The sequence below is a fragment of the Anopheles ziemanni genome, chromosome 2, assembly GCF_943734765.1.
Source record: "Anopheles ziemanni chromosome 2, idAnoZiCoDA_A2_x.2, whole genome shotgun sequence".
In the NCBI taxonomy this organism is placed as follows: domain Eukaryota; kingdom Metazoa; phylum Arthropoda; class Insecta; order Diptera; family Culicidae; genus Anopheles; species Anopheles ziemanni.
This window is the reverse complement of record NC_080705.1, coordinates 93,280,224-93,299,343: the sequence shown is the minus strand read 5'-3', so window position 1 is coordinate 93,299,343 and position 19,120 is coordinate 93,280,224. Positions and strand designations below refer to the sequence as shown.

General features: G+C 46.2%; 2 protein-coding genes across 2 annotated transcripts; one reads left to right on the top strand and one right to left on the bottom strand.

Moving 5' to 3' along the window:
• Positions 1 to 631: 631 nt before the first annotated feature.
• On the top strand, positions 632 to 2,118 carry LOC131281299 (germinal-center associated nuclear protein). Its single transcript, XM_058310576.1, has 3 exons — positions 632 to 749; positions 818 to 991; positions 1,055 to 2,118. The coding sequence occupies exons 1-3, from the start codon at positions 691 to 693 to the stop codon at positions 1,899 to 1,901; spliced, it is 1,080 nt and encodes a 359-aa protein (XP_058166559.1). The 5' UTR covers positions 632 to 690; the 3' UTR covers positions 1,902 to 2,118.
• Positions 2,119 to 2,497: 379 nt separating this feature from the next.
• On the bottom strand, positions 2,498 to 11,515 carry LOC131294784 (carbonic anhydrase 7). Its single transcript, XM_058322827.1, has 6 exons — positions 11,419 to 11,515; positions 5,751 to 5,798; positions 4,633 to 4,797; positions 3,599 to 3,737; positions 3,193 to 3,526; positions 2,498 to 2,842 (listed from the first exon to the last, which is right to left on the bottom strand). Exons 1-6 carry the CDS (start codon positions 11,513 to 11,515, stop codon positions 2,498 to 2,500), a joined length of 1,128 nt encoding a protein of 375 aa, XP_058178810.1.
• Between the last annotated feature and the right edge of the window lie 7,605 nt (positions 11,516 to 19,120).

The window sequence follows — 19,120 nt, the reverse complement described above, 5'->3', positions numbered from 1 at the left end:
TGAATAGGTTCAAAAATTGTACATTCGTTCACAATTTGTAAAAATTTTGCAAAAAAATTAAACATTTGAAAATAAGGAAAATCACGGTAAAATCCAAAATGAAGCCTCCCCAACCGAAATCGCTATCGTGGCTACACTATTTGTGAGCGGATGTACCTAAAAGGTATGCAACGGGTGAAACAAATGCGGTTGTGTGAACCGTTTGAATTGAATGTCTCGTTAAATTAAAGATTATGGTTATTCTGGAAAGGATGTACAACATGAACTCTCTCATGCATTACTTGCATGAGTTTATGAAAATTCGGCTACGCATTCAACCTAGGGGTGCAGTATGAGGGGGGTGGCCATGGGGCGCGCCGCCGTTTCAAACTAATTTCTTTACGCTGGCCTTCTTCCCTTGTTTGACCGATTAGTTCAAATCATTACAACTTCTAACGGACATTCAACGGATCAAATATTCAAACTGAATTCATGTATCTCCTATTGCATAGCTTTCAGGCGCAAAGTGGAAAAAATGAGACTAGGGGGCCTCATTTGGGATTTTACCCGGATCGGAAGAATCGGATTTAACGAATGAATCTCGTTGAAAGATACCCAACTCTAGCTTCAAACTTCATCTGTCAATCAGCTGTCGAACATTGTTTACATGTTGAAAAAGCCGCAAGTTTTGTGCTTTTATTTTACGTGAAAATGAATCAATTTGTTCGTGGAACTTGCGAGGATATGTGTCCGAAATCGGAAATAGACCTGTAAGTACGATAGTTTATCAAACTACCATGTTATGTGATACATTTTATGCGTTCTTCATGCACCACAGACGGATCCGCGAACGATTGGTTCATTTCTTCGAAACAGAAGCGCCCGGCATTCCCGATCGGCATCGAATGGTGAAGGAATTCAGTCGATCCGCCGCCGACAGACGGCAGCCAAAACCATGGGAAATACGAACTCCTAGGGCACTGATGGAGAGCTTGCATTACCTGCTTACCATGTATGCCTAGTGAAAATGTCTACGTTGATCATCCAAGATTAATCAACCGACATCCTTTTCCAGAGTGCTTACGGACTCTCGGCGTCCTTTCCACCAGCGGTACGAGTTCATATTCGATCGGATGCGTGCCATCCGTCAGGAAGTCGTTATCCAGGACCTTCCTGCAGCGGAGACCCTTCCGCTTCTTAAACCGATCGTCCGTTTCCTCTGCCTCAGCGCTTATCGCCTCTGCGAATCACCGATCAGTGAGTTTGATCCAAAAATATGTTCTCAACACTTACAAGAATGCCTTAAAAAAGTGCTCCGTTGTCAAGAGGAACTAAGCAAGCTCGAAAAATCATTCACCTGGGAACGCTTCGAAATGGAACGGCTGTACTTGGCATTTAACCTCGGCAGTGCGGAAGCTACGAGCTGGGCAATCAATCGCCATGGCACAGTTAAACCGGAACTGATGCCCCACATAGCCGCCCAATTAGACTGCCTACGGGGAAACTTCTTTGGTGCAATACAACGCATGTTTCGCTTCACTCCGCTCGAGGCGGCCGTCGCGTCGTTGCAGCTTCCCACATTCCGACGCCGAATACTGCAACAGTTCTCGATCGCGTATCAAAGTCGTGTGCAAACGGTACCTCTCGAATGGCTCGAAACAGTTCTCCATTACGATATGCACGAGCGTACGTTCCTGCCGGACGACTGTCGCCATTACAACATTCAGATAGTACCGAGTGACAAGGAAAACCGCGCCTGGGCAGTGAAATTCGAGAGGACCCAGTTCGACGCGCAGCAGGCCGTGGTAAGTTTGTACATTTTTATTGATTCGCTCCGTGGTTCTGAGAACCTCGGCCACGACCGCTTCTATCGTCAGTCTGTCGGCCAGCAGTACCGTCGCTTACCTGCACATCAATTTTAGATTCCACCGAGAAAAAGTCGCTTCATTGACGACGCGTTGGAACGAAGCGGAAGTATTTCGGATGTGTTACTCTGTGATTTTTACGGCTAAAGTGAAGTTGAGAATTCGAGGAAGCCCCCTACCCCTATCTTTCAATTGTTTTGATGCTAGATTGTGTGATGGTCATCTTTATTTTTCTCTCTGGTGACATAATAAAATTACTTAGTACCGACAAGCCGAATAACAAGGTAGGATTTCGTCTCTAACTGTAGATTGTACTCCCTTTTCCTCCTTTTTCCTCCTTTAACTTTGTGCATGTAGCGGCTGCGATCCGGCACCGCTAGCACCAAGTGAAACATTCATCCTTTTCTGATCTGATTCATATCACGTTATTCTGTTAAAAGTTTCTTATGTTAACATTAGAAAACAAACAAAACAAAATGATTGCACCAACTTTCCCAGCCGTGTGTGCGTGGAGAAACATAGTTTTAGTCTGTTTATGTACAACTTCTGCTCGACCCGCGATGCTGCAGCTAATTGGACTAATTCTACTGGCACATAAACATAAACGAACTAAAGCGCGAATAGTGGATGATCCGTCTTGAAAACGCGACCTTTCATTCGATCGTGGAGTGAAACAAAAGTGACACAAGCACCATTGCGGACGTAACTAACGACCAATGGTTGATCGCCGGGAAAGAGGCACTGTTACGTGGGTGTTTTCGGTCGTTAGGATCTTTCGCCGACTGACTTCCGACGCCGGCGGTCCTTGTCGGAGTGTCAAGTTTGTTCGTGTCCACATCCTCGCCCACCTCCGGGGGTAAATCTTTGTCCAGGTCGACCTCCTTAATCATTTCGTCGGTGTTGAAGAGCACGATCCGATCGCCGAGGGGTTGCACGGGACGGAAATTGTGCGTTAGTCGATGGCCTTCGTCGTCCTGCAGTGCTCGGAATGCTTGAACCTGGGAATAAATTAATGTCTCGATTATTACCCGGTTGATAATCGATCGTGATTGTTTCGTAATCCAACGGTGACCATTTGAAGTGTTATCTTAAATACGGATTATTGCCGACTCATCGGTGCAAAAAGCCATCGTGCCGTAAACCGATAAATGTCGGAGTAAAAATAGAATTTTCTACTAATTAATACTTCATAGTGATAATGGCGTAGAATCACATGTCTCACACCGATCCTTCGTGTGATCGCCTTGTAACCCACGTTCCCAAATTAACAACGATCATCTAAGATCGATAGCGACCGAATCCAGTCATCCGCAACGGAGCATGCCGTGCCGTGCCGTTCCGTGCTTACCTGTGCGTGCGATAGCAGTATAGGTTCCTTGAAATCGATCCACGTTACCACTTCGCTGCAGGGTGGCGTCGTTAGCGATCCGTTGTATGTGTAATAATGCAGCAGATCTTCCGCGATCAGCTCTTTCAGGGACGGTGGAACATCAAATCGTGCCGACTGATGGCTTTCGGTCACGTTACCAAGCAGGTCGATGAATTCGGCGTACATCGGGTTGTCCTCCGGGGCAATTTCAAAAAAGAACGCCAGCACCGTCAGCCCATCCCGATGGTTCAGCGCCGTACGAGCGTTCTGATACTCCTGCTTGAAGAACACGATATGCAACTCCATAGGAAAGCTATCAGAGTAAGGAGGAATTCATTGCGGGATTTTCTCTAAACGGTTTCGTTCGAATTTAAAAGAAACTCACCGATGGTTGTCGATCATGTCCTCGCTCCCGAACGTGTCATTATCACCCCAGTGGAAGTGCAGTTGCGAATACTCGTACACACCGGGCAGTGGCCCGCCGGCCACCGTTGGAGTTACTTCCGAATCCATGGTAACGAACACTACGAAACGGGGAAGGATGGTGGAAGAGAGAAAAAGGCGGTTGAAATTCTCCAGTCTCGACTCTCCTCCGCTAAACGATGATCGCGTCGGAATTAGCTCGTCGCGTTTGAGGCGCTAATTTCCCGAGCATGTCACGTTAAGCGTGATCGCTATTCTTCTCGCGACAAAAACCCGCGTCAACCGGCGGCCTTCGCCCACACGACGCGCAGTGCAGAAACACATGCTTAAGTCCGCTCGGAGGCACGTGGCGAGGGTCCGGACTGGAATGAGAAACTAGTGGTGGGGTTTGGCTGCCGATTTGAGGAATCGATTAACGTACTACCTCTGCACCGTTCGAGGGCACTTCTGTCGCACACGTAAAGTCCGTATCGTTCGTCTGTCCTCCGATGTTCCTTCTTAGATTTGGTGGTTATTGCTCTTTCAATGGGATCGTACTTATTATTGATGTAGGGTTATTAATTCCCATTCAAAATTCTAAATAATATCTAGTACCGAGTATAGTTATTTAAATGTAACATTTTTAAAACAACAGGGTCGCGTAGAAGGCGTTTTATCTGTGACTGTCTTATCGTTAGTGAGTTCGACTCGACACCCAGCTAAATGCGGCTAATTAGCCTTCACACATACGGTAGTCGCCTCAGTAAACTTCTGTCCTAACACCTAAATTTTTAAAGGTCTAATTAGTTGTTGAACCTTGGGCAGGAAACCGGTTCAAATTTTCCAACCAATTTCCTACCACTGACTGCGATATGGCGCAATCAAACTTCGCTAGAGGTCGTGAAAACCACATTTCATTGGAAGAAGTCACTGCGACCACGTGTTTGTCTTGGTTTCAAAATTGGCAAAATAGATTAACTGGGTTGGAGTGTTGGTTAGATTGGTCTTCGTACTCACCTGTATGCCCGTTGTTGGTGAGATTGGTTTCCTTCGGTGCGACATCGAACCCGTGAAACACCAGCGGCGGCAGATTGACCTTTCTCACGTACTGCGAGTTGATGTTGATCGGGCTTTGGTACTTTCCGGAGCAGGAATTGAACTGTTCCCCCCAGTGCGACGGTCCTGCGATGGGCGGGTGAGGTGGACGCGTGTAGGAGAAAATTGAACAAGAATCAATCAATTTAATTTTCCCTTCTTTTCCAGTCCAACACCGCACATAATCCGCGGAATGAGTAGGCGGGGGGAAAGTACACATTCCCGTTGAAAACCCACTTCCATGGATGGATTGGATTGCGATCAATTATTCATAAACTGAATGCGACACAACTGGATGGGACTGGCACAATTTAATTATCTCCGGTGCGCAGGTGGTGTCGGAACATGTGTGTTTCCGCAAAACGTATGATGCACCTACACCTTGCCACCTTTGGAGCTGGTTGATCGGGTTGTGAAAGCTCTGTGGTGCATGTGCCGGGTGCATGGACGATGGGCACATCGATATACTATGCAGAGAGAGGGATAGTTACTTCATTTAGTGATTAGTTCACTGTGGGACCTTGACTTCCACTAGTAGCACGTCATTCGTTACTACCGTATACAAACATAGCCAGCACGAAAAACGGACTACTAGACTGCATGATGAAGTCTCTAAAACCCTCCAGGGGACTAATGAAGCTTGCGTCCACTGTCAACACATGATTGCTTTCATTACTGTGTCTACTACGATCTACTGGAACCCGATAAATCCTCTGGGTGTATGCATGTGTTGATACTCAACGCAAGTGGAATTAGAGTTTAATGAAATAATTGCATTTGTCATCATGGACTGGCGTAAACCTCCGCGAAGGAGGAGAGGGAGTCGTGGACGATGGAGAAGACACTGTTGGTTTTTAGAACTATAATGCTGCACGCGGGATATCGTGATGAGGGAATGCCTGCCTCACGCCATTCAGGTCGTGCGTGCTTAAGGCGCATTGGAGCTGCAAGAAAACCTCCACTCTACGGCACAAGTTCACTTTGATCTTTATCTCGTGCTGGTGGAACCGGGAAGTACTATCATCAGCAGTTAAACTTACCTTTGTCGCCATCATAACCAAAGTCCTGTGCGCGGGCAAACGAACAAACTGTGTGACGAGAAACAAAGAGAAAGGCAAACGGTTAGTGGATGAAAGTAAAGATCGTTTGAAAATGCAATCCCCGTGGTAGGGGAGTTCACTCTCTCTGTCTTTCTCTCTGTGTAATAAATGTCAGTTTAGGAATTATGGTTAAATTGTGGTTAGGGGGTTGATGGATGATGGATTGTCGGATTGTAAACACTCCGGATGACAATATTTCATGTGGGACGGAGCGTCAAACATCGGTTGTTGTGTAGCACCAACATATGCATTGCATGCTACCAGAGGGTTTTATGTGCCTGGTGGCGGTCACGGCTTTAGCATGTCGTACCGCATCCAATTTGGCATCAACCTATGTCTCTCAGGCATGTCGAGGAAGCACGGTCGTACCTTTGTTTGGTTGGCTGGTTGGTCACCGTTCCAAGGCTACACTTCTACACTCCAGGCGCCTATAGCCTTCGTGGACGCTTCATGGAGGGATGCAGATGAAAGGGGGGAATGTACATTGGATAAATTGCACCCGCAACCTGCATCGAATCTGAGGCCATGTCAGCCAACCCGGTCAACATCTGGCGATGGCAAGGGAGAGAAGTGCAGCGACCACAAAGTCTAAAGTGGCAACATCGAAAGCTTGGTCTTCTCTTCGTCTCTAACCAACAGCACCTTCATCGCTTCCAACCGTACTTTATTTACGCCATGTTTTTTTCCCCCTCAGTACTCCGAGGCTTTGAACTCCCAACTTCTTCGCGAATTGAAACCACGACAACATTGAGTTGTTACATGTTTTCACCTCCAGATTAGACCACGATCCTAGACTGTGTCCGCTTTGGCCAATGTATTTGGTTAGTGTTTCGATTGGAAAACCCAATTGAACTTACTGATTCAAGCCACCACACTCACTCGCACGAGCTCTCCCCACTGTTTGGTGAAGCAATTTGCATGTGAAGATCGCAGTCTCGTGTCAATGGTGTAATAGGATCTCACCCCGTAATCGTCTGGTCGAGTAAATCTAGATTCATTTGACCTCCGACAGAATGGAAACATAATCTAAACTCACTATTGTCGTCCGATCCGAGATATCCGGTGTAGATGATCTCCGGTTGAAACCGCACGTGCCAGACGTGTTGATTTCGACGGGGGTTTATTGATTTAATTGAGAATAATAAAGGTTATTCCCATTGGCAACGCCTTACCCGGAACATCCTTATATTGCCTTTCCCTTCATGGTGAAATAATCCAAACTGGAGTTGTTGAGCGATGTGACTTTCGGACGATCATGTGTGAACAGTAAACATTTGCCAACGGAGGTGGAGAAACCGAAAATAGCCTATGATTTCATATCTCGGACCCGGTGACGTCGAAGGGCCAAAGTCACGTCAGATCACATCGTTATGTTTTCACAGTTGCGCGCAGCTTCTCCTTCAAGTGCAAGATCAAGTGCAAGGGTATGGCGCATGGGGAAGCTGCTGTTAGACGCACCATCCCCACTACTGCTCCTCCTTGCATTACACTAATTGACAATTGTCACCCAATCATCGCCGGGTGCATCCATCCAGCGAATGCAACAGTTATTTTATGTCCCATTAGGGTTGGTTGTATTTAGCTCATCAGACGCTCAATTTTCCTCGAGAAAGGAAACCACGGAGCACTAACCGCTACCCGAGAGTCGGTGGGTGACAATTGCTTGTAATGACGAATTATTAGCGCAATTGACACTCCATCGTCGGCTCTTTAAAGTGATCTCTCTATCACGCCCGCGTTCGCTAAATGGAAAAGGCTGACGGCGTTTCCAATCGGTCTCGATAGCCCCCGGGGGGGATACGGGTTTGAAATAATACCGATCAGTGTCACTCACCATTTCTCTCATCACCAGCGTGGGGCTTTTCAACCACTTGTCGTCGTACCCATAAATCAGCCTTCGGGTCGCTGGAGATTTATGGGAATTGTTGCTGGGAATGCTGGTACTGGATTGTTTGGGAACAAAACGTCAAGTAGATCACTGGCCCAACCAGCACCTTGCAAAAATTCCATCGACCCTCACGAACCATTAACAACACCCCTAGAACGAGCTTCAACCATCCGGTTACCCCGTGGGCCCCATTTTCTCACCATTGTTGTGAAAGCATTCCACCGTTTGTCGGACGATTTGTCACCACCATCATTCGGTTTCCTTCCGGCCCCTCGTGCTGGGGGGGAAAATGGGGGGTTGAGGTGAGAAAAATAAAGCAGCGATGCAACCGTGATTGGTGGGGTCAAGTAGCCATTTGTTTTACAGTGGTGCAGTAAACGATGCATATGGGACACACGGGGTTCTCTCACTCACTGGGAGACGTCGCAAACGACAAAGTAGCCGACGATCGAATCTCTTATCAATCGCGCATCAAAAATGCATCACTTATCGCTTACGTCTTACGATGCAGGAAGTCCTCATTCATTCCCCGCACACCGGACGAGCTGTTAATGGTGTGTTCGTAGCTCACATGTGAGAAGAATCTTGATTCGATTGAGGGAAACTACGAACGAGGAGGAACTATCGTTTGACAATATTCAAATGTCTACCAAACGGAGCACGATAAAGTATTTTTCATTTCACGGTGAACTTCTATACCTTCGTTGCATGATTTATTTGCCCCCTAGCTCCCAATTACAATAATTTTTTCGCTTATTAAATTGAATTGTAAGTGGTACTTTTGCAACCTTACCTTCACCGATTGTTGGCCTTTTTATACGCCGGTTGCGGTTGTGCCTTTTTTTGAGGGTGGAAAACGTCCTTGGAAAACCGTTCATCCATATTTCGTTGTATTGTCACTCAAACCATTGTCCAACCCCGGCTCGGTTCTGGCCGGTAGCATCGCCCACCCCCGGAACAATTGCATACGGTGAATCGATACATAAATATATCTCTTCATTCCGCATTTTTCCTCCATACCATAAATGTCATCCCACATTCGTTTGCAATGGTGGTGAATTTTTTAAGATAACCATCAATGCATGCTCATTTCCGTACGTCCATCATTTTCCCCCTGGGCCTCCCTCCATTTTTAAAATCCACCTCATTCGAGTGTCTCCATTCAGAGCTTAATGGAGGCTCGTGGATGCAAGTTGGAAAAAAAATAAACAAAAAACGGAAAGGAAAATTGAATCTAAAATGATGGTCATTCGGCGAACACAATGTTCCACCCTCCCCCCCCCCCCCCACGACTGTGCCGCAGAAAATGGGCACGAAGATGGAAATAGTGAAATGATTTAATGTGTGGAAAACGCTACTTAACCTTCCGCCGCGCAAGTTCAATGTCAATCCGAAAACCGTTTAGCTTTTACATAAGTTGGACAATTTAGCCTTCCGTTTGTTTGTCCGGTAGTGATGTTTGTGAGGGATGAGAAATGAGCCCGATGAAAAAACAAGAACCCTCAGCTGACAAGGCACGCGAATCAGTAAGACACACCCGGAAGTGGTTGATTAGCTTCTTCGATGCGAAGGAGGAAAGCTTGGAGATGCAGCTGCAACGGAAGACACTTTTACCATTTGACCGATCACCGGTGGAATTAACGATCACAAACAGGAGTCTTTTTACTAAATGACTCGACCATCAAACACCATTTGCGTCATCACGCTGAAGTTTTGCATTTAATGACATTCATATTTTACATTAATTGCCAACCAGAGTTGCAGCAAACGAAACGTCCTTGCAGTGGAACATTCAAGTTACATCTTTTGCAAACCGGTAGCAACTGGAAGGATCTGCCGTAAACAAACATCGCATTCGAGCTCGTTTATCTTCTTCCCTTCTTAGTTTCGGACAGAATGTGAAACTTTTGTAATCTCTTCACTTTACGGTTCGCTTTGGGGTGGTTCTTCGTGATCAATCCTTCGATCGCCCACACCCAAGCTCGTAAAAGATCAAATTTGATGCTTTGTTGTCTAGTCATCATCCTATTTGTAGGTCAAGTTCGTCGTTTTTATGCTCCTGCAGTTCCGATAAAAAGTTTATTTTTGTTCAATATCATCAACTCGTAAAATCCACGGATGCGCTGGCAAAGATAATGTAAGAACCAAGAAACAAAAAACATAGACACAAAATTTGGACAAGTCGTTCACGTGATCACGTGGGTCAACCGGTCGGCAGCTTCATTTCCAGTATGCGATCGTGCGATCGTATGAATATGTATCGATCGTTTGGCAGGAAATGACGCCCGGGAGTGGTAATGACCACCTCTCTCTCTCTGTTGAGAAGGTGCGATAGTTATCGGACTGTTCTGTTTGAATGTTGCTACGTCCGATTAAACCCATTCGAATGGTTTTAATGATCATACATTGTACAAGATGGAGGCAAGAATTGTAGTCTCCGGGAACGTGAAAGGAAATGTTATTCACCGTAAAAATATTAGATCATTCGCAGATAAACGTGACTGGGAAGTGACTATTTGTACATGAAACAAAATGTGTTAAACTTAAGGATTAAACATCTGATTTGCATTTTGTCTCCCTTCTCGATTTCTCAGCAGTTGACGATAATTGATTCTTCGAACGCTTTTGAAAAATCAAACGTTCAATCAAACACTAAATGAATCACAACCAAATACGGGTAATCTGTTTCTCAGTATAAGTTTCCTTTTCTAATCTATATGCAATATTATTCTATAGGCCTAAACCGAAGGGAAATGTCACCGTTGCACCTTTAGATGGGTAGGAGTACCATTCAAAAACAGCTGATGCAGGTTCTAGTGAAGACAAGAAACAAGTGCACGTTTGTTACCGACTGCAGCCCGACACAGATGAAATACGATCGGCAGTTAGACCTATTTATAGGGGAAGAGAATGCCAAAATCTGGGCCTCTTGTCGTTCTACCACCAACAAGAGGTTCGACAACGTCGTCGGAAGTGATCGTTCTCCGCTGTGGCAACAGGCACAACAGGTAGTCCGAGGTCTCCTCCTCATCAGCTGATTATGTAAAACTGACTCCCATGAGGACCTATCCTTGGAGTTCGGGCCGGAATGAAAGACGATACGGTGAGCTGGATGGGACATCGGAGGGTGTCCGTAATTCCCAACCCGATCGCCAGATCCCAGACGCCGGACGTGCGAGTGTGTGTGTTTGTCTGTATGTGTCCACACGGGGTATCAATTGTGTGGCGCGGCGTGCAGCGTCTAAACTAGGTTCAATTGAATGAAATTTTTGCACGTCCTAAATCCGGTCACCAGATCCGGCGGTGGCGGTGACCATCTGCCAAGCCGGACGAAGCAGAAGATATTCTCGGCCTGACCGCCTGACCATCGCCGGTGGTAATCGTTGCGATTAGTGAAGGTTAGTTCTGGTCCAATAGCCCAATGGCCGTAGCGCAAATCCGGCTCAACCCAGACTACCTCCGCTCGGTTCGAGCCACTTTGTAGAGACATTCGTTTCACCGATGATCTTGAACCACGAGGTAGCGAGCATCCTCCAAACCTTCCTCGGTACGCCGTATGCTATTTGTTTTGCAAAACGGACATCATTTTACCGGCTTTGGTTGTCTCGGGAATGGTTGTACCACTGAACGGAACAGAAATAAAACTACAACGCTCTGTAACGCCCCGTGGAATGGCGGGATGGGAGGGAGATGGGATGGGGTGTTAAATTGGAAAATTACCTGATAATACCAAAATTGATGCGATTAGCATAACACCGCCACCGGAGCGTGCAGCCGGAGTGCTACCTCTGCTCGTTTTGCCGCCTGCGTCTGCCATTACTTGTACTTTTTTCGGGTTGTCGTCCGATTGGAGTGATACGATTAATAAGTATTTCGTTTATAAATCTCTTAGACCTTAAGCAACGGACACTTGCTGCTTCTGAGCCCAACCGACACAATGGTACATGCCAAACAAGCTGATGTTTTGGTACTTTAACTCTCGGTAAATATTTCCAGTAAAAATGGACCTTCAGTCGTTATGAAATAATTATCATCAAATTATTTCTTGTGTAACTTTTGTGGGTTGAAAATGTAATGCAAAACGAGCCACTCAGTGCAACGGCACCACCCACGACGCGTTTTACAGGAACAAATATTGCACGCACATCGACACTTTCACTCGCGCCGTTTGCCGTTCGATTGGCAATCGTTCCGACGATCCGTTCTCTGCCGAGTTTTTCGTGGCAATTGCAATACGCGAACTGCACTTTTCTCACCTCATTACGTATGCTGAAGGTTTTTCTTTTCCTACTGCACCACCACACACCGTACTCACGGATTCTTCGCGAAAGTCAGCGTATCGAAAACCAATCACCACCCGATTCCCGGCTCGCCTCGTTATGTGGGTGGCCTTTTTCCTTCTCGGTCTCGGTTTTCCACAAGCGGGTGGACGTAACAGTTGGACACGATCACCCACCCAAGTTCCACTAGACGCGACTGAAATTGGGACCGTTGGTTACTTCTCAGGCCGTTGGCTGCTTCCTCTCCTGCGCAAAACCGTGCGTCCTATCCCGGCGACGTCCAGCAAAGAACTGAACGAGACTGGCCGAAGCGCGCGGTTGATAAAAGTCACGCGCAAAGCTGTGGATACCCGTGTCGGTCTGTCGGTGCCGGTGTTGGTTCTGATTCACACGTGTGGCCCGTCTCGTCGTGCAGCAGGCCAGGATGTCGCACTCGAGCGAGGATGTTCCGAACCTTCCGATTTCGCACTCGTTACTCTCCAGCTCAAGGAGACAACCGACAAGTTTTCCTCTCCGACCGTCCATGAAAACAATGTCTGCAGAAGTCGGAGCTCGGCATGGCACACTTTGTTGCACTTGCCGATGTGATGTATTGTGTGTCGGTTCGTTTTCTATTTCGCCAAGCGACCGTACACCGAAATGTTAGTTGGGCCAACTACCTCTCGCAACGAGAACAAACCGATCGTGATGATTTGAGGATCAGAATGCGTTTCTTATCGAATGGTTGTCGGCGGAAGCATTGTAATCTGGGAGTATGCAATGATTTATGGGTGTACTTCCGAAAGTCGTCAAATGTGCTGCATCGGTGCACACATTCTACCGCTACTCCTAGCCGTCTGAAGTGGTTTGTCGTCCCATGATTGTAGGAAAACAATGCTTATCGTACAAACAGCTTCTTCAACTTATCACCACCGATAGGGCATGCTACACTTCCGGAAGTTCAAACAAAACTGCAGCTTGTTTCGACCGATCTGCACTGTTCAATGTCAAGCGGTTTCTGTGTTTGATTACATCATGCGCGGACCTTCCTCCTTTTTGGGATAGTTCCCTAAGCTAGAACTACGAAGCGCACCTTCGAAATCTGGAAACCCAACCGATCTCGGGGGTCCACTTCGGGTGGCAGCGAAGTGTTTGTGAATCATTTCGTCACTCGTACCTCTTCACGCTTTACAGGTTTGGCCTTTGGAGGGATCTGCCGAGAGGCCAGTTTTGTTGCGGAGTTGATAATTTGTTTATTGATCTTTCAAATCATCATGCGTGTGACGTGTTTTTGGCACGAAACTGGAGCTGGTGTGGGATCGATTGTGGAAAATTGAAAGACTAAATATATTGGCATAGCTTGCACTTGTTTGAAATACTAGTTTTTACCACTAACAGCTAACCGCTTGTCTTTAATGTAATAAAAAAGTAAAATTTTCACATGACTGACATTTTCACATCCGTACGCAGTATCACACGGTGGGGTAAATTGTCGGGTGATAATTTTTATTTCAATACCAACTCCGTGCTCCTACACCTTCAGGTTCGAATTAAATTTCGATCAAGACATATACCTCAACAGATGTATCTAAATAACCACCAACAACATCGCTCCCCAGTTACCAACCGGCGGTAAATAAAATTCTCCAAACCTTGGTTTGTGCTTATGACAATCGATGGTAAAACCATATCTTCCCTCATGGGGGGATTTGGTTTCCATTGGGCTTGGCACGTCGCGGAACACTCTCGTCGTGGGGTATCCTCTTCATTGCCTCTGCTGACCGATGGTGATTTATTTTGTTTTGTTTGCGTCCCTTTCCCGCATCCGACCACAATTTCCACGGTTTGCAGTGCATCATCACCGTCTCAAGATTGTCTTCGCCAAAGCGCATCAATCGCTATCCTTGCTTACATTTTACGGCTTGAGAAGAAGAGGTGGCGTGTTTGGGACGGCGACTCGCTTGTTGGCGACCCTACGGCACATTAACAACGTCACACGTGGTCCCATTCGGACGTGAACGGCGAGAGTGATCAAAAATGCAACATCCTTCGGTGTGCCGTTGCACCGCACCTAGCGGCATGGTTGTGTTGTGGTCGTGCAATAAGACACATGGCATCGTCAACACGACCCACCGTGTTTTTTCCCACCACTTCGCGGTCGCATAAGCTACAGTTTTCCCCCGGACGGTAGACGGTTTTTCTTTCATTGAAAAAATACTACCACGAAGGCATGACGGGGGACGAAATTGTTTCAGGCGCTGAATAACGCCCAAGTTAAATTAATAAACGGAACGTGCAATCCAGCCGTCCAGTGAAAGGCAGAAATATGTCAAGGGTGTGATTACAAAGTCAAAGTTTGTATTTGACAAAATGGGTTCGCCGTGGTAGGGGAAAAGAAAATGATTTAATTTGCATTTGGAATCTGTTTTCCTCCGACGAAAAAAAGCCGTTCAACTCGAAATGGGATGAAAATAGAAAGGTTAAATGCAACGGCAAACTCTTCCCACTGCCCTTGATGCCATCGGTTACAATTGTAATGGGTTCATTTGCACGATCTTTCCCTACCCAAATGCAGCGTGTATTGCTTAATTGATAGGTATTTTTATTGTGTTTAAAATGTAGATTAACGTGCTGTAGAACGTCGGTCGTTAGTTTTTCCGTTTTTTGTTTTAACTTTGTAACCGTTACCGTTCTATGCAAGAAAATCCACCAAAACGAGCTTGTATGCAACTCGACGCAAGTTGTGCGCAAACCTGCACCCAATTTGATTGCAACGAATTCACCACTCCAACGTGGTGAAAAGCATTTATTTACGTTCGGAAAAACAATATAATAGATGAAAGCAGAGAAAACATTTGTGAAAAATACAACTAGAAATAAAAACCACCGAACTACATCGTACATCTCCTAATTGTTACACCTTATCCAATGCTCTCATTTCTCCTTACTGACTCTCTCATTAAAACTTCGAGGCTTCTTCTTCTTATCAACTAAACGACTATAGTTGATTTTTGGAAACAATCTCATCGAAAAGAAATTTAAATTGATAGCTTCATAGAATTGTTTTGCTCATTAAAAGCCTCCGGCTAATAGAACATTCGCTTGACGCACGAGATTGACGGATGAGCAATGAGAGACGAGAAAAGTAAATTCCTCAACGAGCAATTACTGTATTGGTGTGTTGCAAAACATCAGCATTCATCTAGTTTGTTTTTGCTTCGGTTCGTAGATAAGGGAAGTAGCCATGCAGATGTTTCGTTCGTCTTTTTTACTTTTATTTTTTACTTTTAAGAGCTTCTAATATCTTCCCCCCAATCCGACCAGGGAACATTCCATTTAGTTTGATTTGCCCGTTCCAGGGGTTTTTGGAGGCTTTTCGCCCGATTGCTTTTGGGTTCACTGCAAATTGGGGCCCCCTGATCTAGTTCGCCTCCACTTTCCAATTAATCTATTCATATTATAATTTTGTCCCTTCCCCACTCCTCCACGTCATTCATCAAGACGCGCGCCTCCTATGTTGGTCTCCTAGGACTCCTTAGCGATGCGCTAACTTGCCGCCTGTCGCACGAACTCACCTTTTTCTGAGGGAAAAGTTTCAGCTCTTTTTGAAGCGACACGCTAGGAAATGAGATAGACCACCGTCGACCAACACCGTAACCGCAACAGCTTCTCGGGGGGAAAACATTAAGTTCGGCGGGAGGAAACAACAGGAAAGTGGCAATCCCGGTGGGACTAGGAAATCGATATAAATTTGTCGCTATTCTCCAGCTCTTATCAACTTCTTCAGTTTCGATTGCTTGGATGCGGGATGCGATGCAGGTTATGTAAAAGTGTCACACCGGGAGCGTATGACAAATATATTTTTTTCTTCCGTAGCATGCCGTGGGGAAATTCTAACTAAAGGTTAGATAACCGTTAATGATTTCAAACGGTTTGCAATCCCCCAAAAGGTCATAACATGGTTGTGTAATAATTAACAGAAACAAAACGCCTCTTGTAAGCTTAAATTTATTTATCTTATCGTCATCTTCAGGAAAACCTGTTAAACGAAAGTTCTGATATTCAATGTGTTATCTTCGAGAACGCAGCTGTTTGCTGAGTAAAGCTCATAACAATTATCGACCACTTGCCTCAATCAGCATTCCTTGAAGGTACCTTTCGACGACCACGTACTTGGAAATGTTATTTGAACTCCCATGCCGCTGCAATGTAACGTTTTTATCAGCGAACCACGAAAAGTCAAAATCGGATCAACACCACCGAGTGGGGTTGCTCGTTTTTTTTTGTTACCCTTCAATTTTCCGGTAGCTTACGCCGGGTGTTAGCTTGTTGAAGACGGACGAAAAATCAAAATGAACTGAACTTATCCACTAACGTGAATGTAGTACCGGAAAGCATGTAACTAGCTAGTTACAGCCAGTCATTTTCACCCGGCGTTTCCTTTTGCGACAGCCACGGAAAACTTATCCGCTTTTTGCGGCCAAATCCCAACCGCTGGAAAACTTCTCAACGATGTTTCCCCGGCTAAGGAGAGGGTTTGTTTGAACACATTACGAATTTCATCGTTGGCCCATTCCGCTTTTTTCGTTCCACGAAGTACCTGCTGCCCTTTGACTGATCGACACCCACGCGCATCCGTCGCCCGGTCGCAGCAATTTTCATGGAATTACTTCTGTAGAAACGAAGGACTCTTCTTTGCGCTCGCGGTTTCTAAACGGTTTTTCGTACGGCTGAAATATTGAGCTCATTTTACATCCTTTTTTGCTGCTTTGGTTTGTTGTTTCTTGGTTTCCGAGCCGAAACGCGCGTATTTCGCACGTTATCCAATCTCGAAGATTTCATTTTCCATCTGCCACCTTTTACGTGGCACGCTGGTTATCATACATACCCACCGGTTCTCCCTTCCACAGGCTCTCCACCATACCGCTTGTTGAGTGTTGTAAATGGCGCCAACGCTAGTAGCATCTGAAATAATTTCCATCTCATCCGTCAGACAGCTGTATCAGTAGACTTTTATGATCGTGCTCGAAAACAAAGTCAAAGGCCCAGCAACTTCACTCGTTTTTGCGCTTCGGGTTTACTCCACAACCTCGCCCCTTTCCGTCCCTCCGATTTGGTGTAATTTTTACGCCTTCGTGGTATGAAATTTATCCCTCTGTGCTTCCGGCCGAATCTGTTCAGTAAACCTTAAACTCATTGAAACGTAGGAGGTGTTATGTTTATTACGATGCTGACAGATAACGAGATAAGCCACCGGTGCTGCTCGATCTGAATCTTTAAGGTTGCCCACATTAGTATCTTTAAGAGACTTAGAAGTCAACGATGCTCTGTTTCTGCTCCAAACCAACTGGGGACCCATTCCGGTTCATGTGTTTATTCCATTCATAACTTCTGCCCAACTTTTAGTACCTGTTATTCTTTTTTTGTGCCCGTTTCCGATCCGACATCTCCATTGCCTTGTCTTCACATCATCATTTATTCATACAACTTCTCCGAATGGTCGTGGAAAAGGTCAGGAATAGCTCTAAAGAATCGGCTTCGACTTTAAGAACTTATCCCTTCCCCCTCTGGCAATCGCGTCCATCGATATCAAAAGAGTTCCATTGACATTGACCATGGACTGTTGACAGAGCCTCGGGTCCCTCGAAATCCCATCAATCGTAAGATCATCTATTCATTCGCTACGGAACACTCGCACTCGAAAACAAAATCCCAAAACTCCACCAGGACACAAAAGGCGTCACACGGGTTGCAACACCGGAACGACGACGAGACGCTTGCCCCAAAACCATTTAACCTCCCGAGGCTTTCGCCGACCTTTGAGTGGCGTGCTTGTTGCTTTTTCTAGGTTCCGGATGGTATATTTGTTCCGCTACCGCTCCGCCGTTTGTCCGAAGGCCGGTTCGCTTTCAATTTCGACCCCTTCCAGGACGAAAAAAAGTACCCCCCAGCCCAGGCTGATCCTTGACCCGGCCGACAGACATTCCAGCACGAACAGTAGCCACCATGCAATGGACTGAAATAACCAGAACGCTCTGAGGCGAACCGGCAACACCGGCAAGACAATCCAATCCTGGTGGATACGCCTCGTGCTCGGGAGCTACTTCCGTTGGTTGGTGTACATGAGTTCTGAAAAGCCACAAGCCTCCGTACTTCGCACGATTAGGGCCTCTTTCCTAGGGGCTTGCAACGGATAGCGTGTTATCGGAAGCATGTTCTTCTTATCACCGAGACGACATGCGCTTAAAGGAGATAGGGAGATCTAAACAGCGAGCAAAGGATTCAGGGTACATTGCCTTTTCCGAAGTGAGTAGATAGGATGCAATTCCATCTCTCTCGCTCTATCTCCAACTGTGCGTTACCGTGGTGCGTTACTCTCTACGTAACGCTCTCTCGCCCATTTTTCCCGTCGACAGCTTGCGAAGCTGGGAAAAGTGCGGGAAAACCCTGGTCCGCTGAAGACGCGAGCAGCATTCTCTGCAGTCCTCGCCAGGCTGGTAGATATTCGCTGACGGTTTATCAAATTCGGTCAGTTCGCAGTCGGCGTGCCGCGCGTCAAGACCTTCACTTTGGGGATCGCTCAAGGATCATGTCGAGTCCTTCGACGTCGCGCTCGTTTCTCGCCAGCAAGTTGTTTTCCGATTCGTCCGTACGAAATGGCTTTGAAGTTGTAGCAAACGTTTGGTGTTTGTAAAACTTTTTAGTGGTAAAATAAAGGTTAGAACTTCAACGTGAAGCAGTTCAACGGATATTGCACAAATATACCTTGAACTAGTTCTCGTTCTGTGCGCGGAAATGACGGCAGTTGGATTAAATTAAAACATTCTATTAAAACTACGTGCCAAACTCAACACCGTTGCGACGAAGTTCAAACATCGAATCGCCCACGTTTACACAACGGGGACAAGTGGCAAATATTCTCTATCACATCGGTTGAAAGTGTTCCCCCGCTTCCAAAACGGTTTGCTGACCGATTTATGTTGCTCGGAACGAATAGATGACCCAGAAGTGAATTATTCACTCCTTGGCTTTACCATACTCACATCAACATCATCGAGCTCCGATTGGATAGTGGAGTAAAATCAGGTAGGTATTTTCAGGACCAAAAGCACCGTGGTGGGGACTGACTAACTACGGGCGAAACCATTACCGTAAAGTGCTGC

Bases quoted from the DNA above. Each gene is read 5' to 3' on its own strand.
- LOC131294784 (XM_058322827.1), bottom strand. From the start codon at position 11,515: ATGGCAGACGCAGGCGGCAAAACGAGCAGAGGTAGCACTCCGGCTGCA. The intron at 3,738-4,632 runs GTGAGTACGAAG...CCCGTTTCGTAG, and splicing joins CACCAACAACGGGCATACAG to TGTTCGTTACCATGGATTCG. The intron at 2,843-3,192 runs GTAAGCACGGAA...ATTTATTCCCAG, and splicing joins TACTGCTATCGCACGCACAG to GTTCAAGCATTCCGAGCACT.
- LOC131281299 (XM_058310576.1), top strand. From the start codon at position 691: ATGAATCAATTTGTTCGTGGAACTTGCGAGGATATGTGTCCGAAATCG. The intron at 750-817 runs GTAAGTACGATA...CATGCACCACAG, and splicing joins CCGAAATCGGAAATAGACCT to ACGGATCCGCGAACGATTGG. The intron at 992-1,054 runs GTATGCCTAGTG...ATCCTTTTCCAG, and splicing joins TTGCATTACCTGCTTACCAT to AGTGCTTACGGACTCTCGGC.